Source organism: Apis dorsata, unplaced genomic scaffold, assembly GCF_000469605.1.
Source record: "Apis dorsata unplaced genomic scaffold, Apis dorsata 1.3 scaffold_739, whole genome shotgun sequence".
NCBI classification, from domain to species: domain Eukaryota; kingdom Metazoa; phylum Arthropoda; class Insecta; order Hymenoptera; family Apidae; genus Apis; species Apis dorsata.
The window spans coordinates 1-3491 of NW_006263900.1; the positions used below are offsets into that span (position 1 = coordinate 1).

At 21.3% G+C, this 3491-nt stretch overlaps 1 protein-coding gene across 4 annotated transcripts in view; it reads right to left on the reverse strand.

The window, feature by feature from the left end:
• Nucleotides 1-2221: 2221 nt before the first annotated feature.
• LOC102679392 (cdc42 homolog) overlaps nucleotides 2222-3491 on the reverse strand; it is a 2736-nt gene continuing 1466 nt past the window's right edge. For 3 of the 4 annotated variants that reach the window (XM_006622655.2, XM_006622653.2, XM_006622652.1), the window contains exons 3-5: nucleotides 3321-3430; nucleotides 3057-3254; nucleotides 2222-2945 (exon numbers count right to left, since the gene is read on the reverse strand). In XM_006622655.2, the coding sequence (XP_006622718.1) occupies nucleotides 2856-2945; nucleotides 3057-3254; nucleotides 3321-3430 (398 nt within the window). In that variant the 3' untranslated portion in view covers nucleotides 2222-2855. The remainder of the gene's footprint in view (nucleotides 2946-3056; nucleotides 3255-3320; nucleotides 3431-3491) is intronic. The other variant, XM_006622654.2, reaches the window with a different exon arrangement.

Sequence of the window (3491 nt, forward strand, 5' to 3'; positions counted from 1 at the left end):
ATATAATATATATATATATATATATATACACAACCTATAAATCATAAATCACAATACAAAGAATCATATAATGCAATCATTATTTAAATATTTTAAATAATAATGAATTTATTATTCTTATTACACCTGGTTAAAAACACATACATATTTGAATATCAAAATAGAAATATTTTCCTTATTTCTCTTAAGTAAAGAGAAAAATTTATCCATTTTTGTTTATATAAAACAACAATAAGCGATGATAAAAATATTTGCGTTTTTACTAAGGCACGCAAATAGACAAACTGCCTTTTTCATTTCGAATTAAATACGAATCGAATAGAATGTAAATTATATTTATGAATTAAATTATATTTATATTATGGAAAAAATCCATCTGTATAATTTTAAAAGATTGTTTGCCACTTATCATATGGCAAGATTCTAAATATATTATAATCGATCGATTCTAGTCACGACGATATACTTACAGGGATATCAAATAAACCAAAGGATGTTCACAATCTTGATGTGCAGATGTAAGTACAGTTGATACAAATTATTTTCAATAGATTGAAATTAATTTTTGCAGTGGAATTGAGAGATAAATGAATTAGAAATTTTATAATTAAAAAAAAAGAAAAGAAAGAAAGATGAAACATGTAAAAATAAAAACATTAGATTTAAGTTAACATCAATATATATGTGCGTGTGTGTATGTTTATGCACGTATTGTGTGTGTGTGTTTATGCACGTATATATATATATATATATAAAATATGTGTGTATGTGTGTGTGTATAATATGTATATAATATATATAATAATATAATAAATGCAATATTACATTATTTTACATTTTTTTTGTTCGAAAATATCAGTATTATATGTATTATATAATTAGATGATAAAAACTTCAGATGATTACAAATTTCATGAACAATATCAATTTAACTTTACAAAATATTTTTAAATAATATCAATTTCTATGATTTGCAGATCATTATTATTATTATCATTTATTTAGAGAGAAAAAAGAAATCTTGCATAGAATTATTAAAAATAATAATAAATAATAATAATAATAATATTAAAATAATAAGTAGCACTTTGCTTTTAAAATTAATTTATGTATTTTATATTCTTTGTATTATAGTAAAAATACAGTGTTTAAACATAAAATAAAAAATGAGTAATTATTGAAACAATATTTTCGCGTAAAACATTTCATAGATAAAATTCAAAAAAAATGTAAGTATTTACGATATATATGTAAGACCATATTTTTTGTAATACTCTTTTCATAAATATTGCATTAAATTATTGATAAAGATATATATATATAATATATATATCTATAAGAAAATATATCTTATTTTATAAAATTTATAGTAGACTTTTGTCAATAACAAATTTTAGCGTGAATTATTTACGTATCAATGTAATAAATTATAACAATCTAATAAAAATAAAGTATCAATATAATAGAATAGAAAATAAAATAATATTTGAAGTTGAATGCAATAAATTTTAATCTAAAATTAAATATTAAAATTTTATGATATAGTTGTTGATGCCAATCTTAGAAACAAATTTTACATATATTATAATTTATTTAATTATTCCATATCATCGTGAAAAAAATGCATGTAAAATAATTTAATCATATTAAAGTTTGAAGTTTTATTATTCTAAAAAAAATCGAAAAATACTTAGTAAATAATATAATTAGATTAAAAAAGTATTTATCTATCTTATAATTCTAATCGTCTAAAGAATAAACAAAATGTGAAAATTTTTTTTATATTTTATTATTAAATAAAAAATTCAAATTTTTTTGATTAAATTTTTTTTCAATTTTTCCTTAAAATATAAATATTATAAAAAATGGGCATTCATTATGTTCATCTTTATTTCAATAGCTTACCTGTATTATAAAAATTGAAACGAAATGAAATTGAATTTAAAATAAAAAATTCTTTTTCATTTATAAACTAAAACGTGTAATATTGAAAAAATAGTGTAAAATTTTTAATTTAATTTTAATTTAATCATTTAATTTTTTTATACAAAAAAAGATTTTTTTTCATTTTATCATTTGTAAAATTTATTTATAAAGTTTTTAAAATAAAAGTAAAAAAAAAAGTTTAAAAAATTCTATTTAATTTTTTAAATGCAATAAAAATAATGTAATTTAAAAACAATAAAAGACAAAAATTTATAAAAAATGTACACACATTTCTATTTTAGTCTTCTTTTTTTTTAAACTGATTTATTAAAAAATTCACACTACTAATTTATCAATAAAAACGTCTTACATATTAAATAGAAGAATGTTTTATAAGTATTTTTGATACGAAATTTGTATAGATGTTCACAGTTGACGATTATTACAATTTTTCTTTCATGCTATAGTCAAAAGCATCAATGCTCGCTCGCTGCTTTAGATTGATTAAACAGAAACCAATCATCGATCATATTTCTTCTATGAGTATCTTTACAAACATAAATGTATGTATGCATAAATGTGAAAGCACGCATGCGAGCATATATATAAGCACGCATGCGAGCATATATATACATATATATATATATTGTATCTATATATTTATACATATGTATATACTTACACGTGCACATGTAAACACGTAATGTACGTGTATATAATGTGTGCATATCTTTTATATATAAAATGCTTGTTTTTATTTTTTTGCGAATCGAGCGTATGCCGAATGAGACGAAAATGAAAGATAGATCGTACCAATAATCAGACGAACTATCGTTAATTGAAGTATTTTCGTATGCACTGTATGATAAACTCACACAGTCATTGTTCGAACAATGCTAATAGACTTTAAAAATGATGTTAAAAGCTCTCTACAAAACAATACATCGTCTTCTTCTAACTGGTTCTGGAGGTTCTAATGCTGCTAAAATTGCTTCGTCGAATACGTTTTTTAAACCTTTCTAAAAAAATAAAAAAACAATAATATATAAGAAACATATAATATTAAGAAAACATTTAAAAAATAATTATAAAGAATACAGTATTTTTCGAGATCACAAACAGAGCCATACTTGTGTAAGAGCACTACATTCCACATATTTCACTGCTTTGAGTTCCTTGGCGAGTTTTTCACCTTGTTCAGCTGATATAGGCTTTTGTTTATTTTTTGCAAGTTTTTCAATAGTTGCTGCATCATCTCTCAAATCAATCTGAGTACCAACTAGCAAAAATGGAGTCTTTTGGCAATGATGAGTTATTTCTGGAACCCACTGATGAAAGATTTCTGAGTTGAAAAATTATTTTTGTAAATAGAATTAACAAATGTATATACATACCTTTTCCTTAACATTTTCAAAAGATGATGGAGATACAACCGAAAAACAAACAAGAAATACGTCAGTTTGAGGGTAACTCAAAGGACGTAATCGGTCATAATCTTCTTGACCTTTAAATGAATTATTAATATTTAATATAATATTTTAATTGTATATACATATATATATATA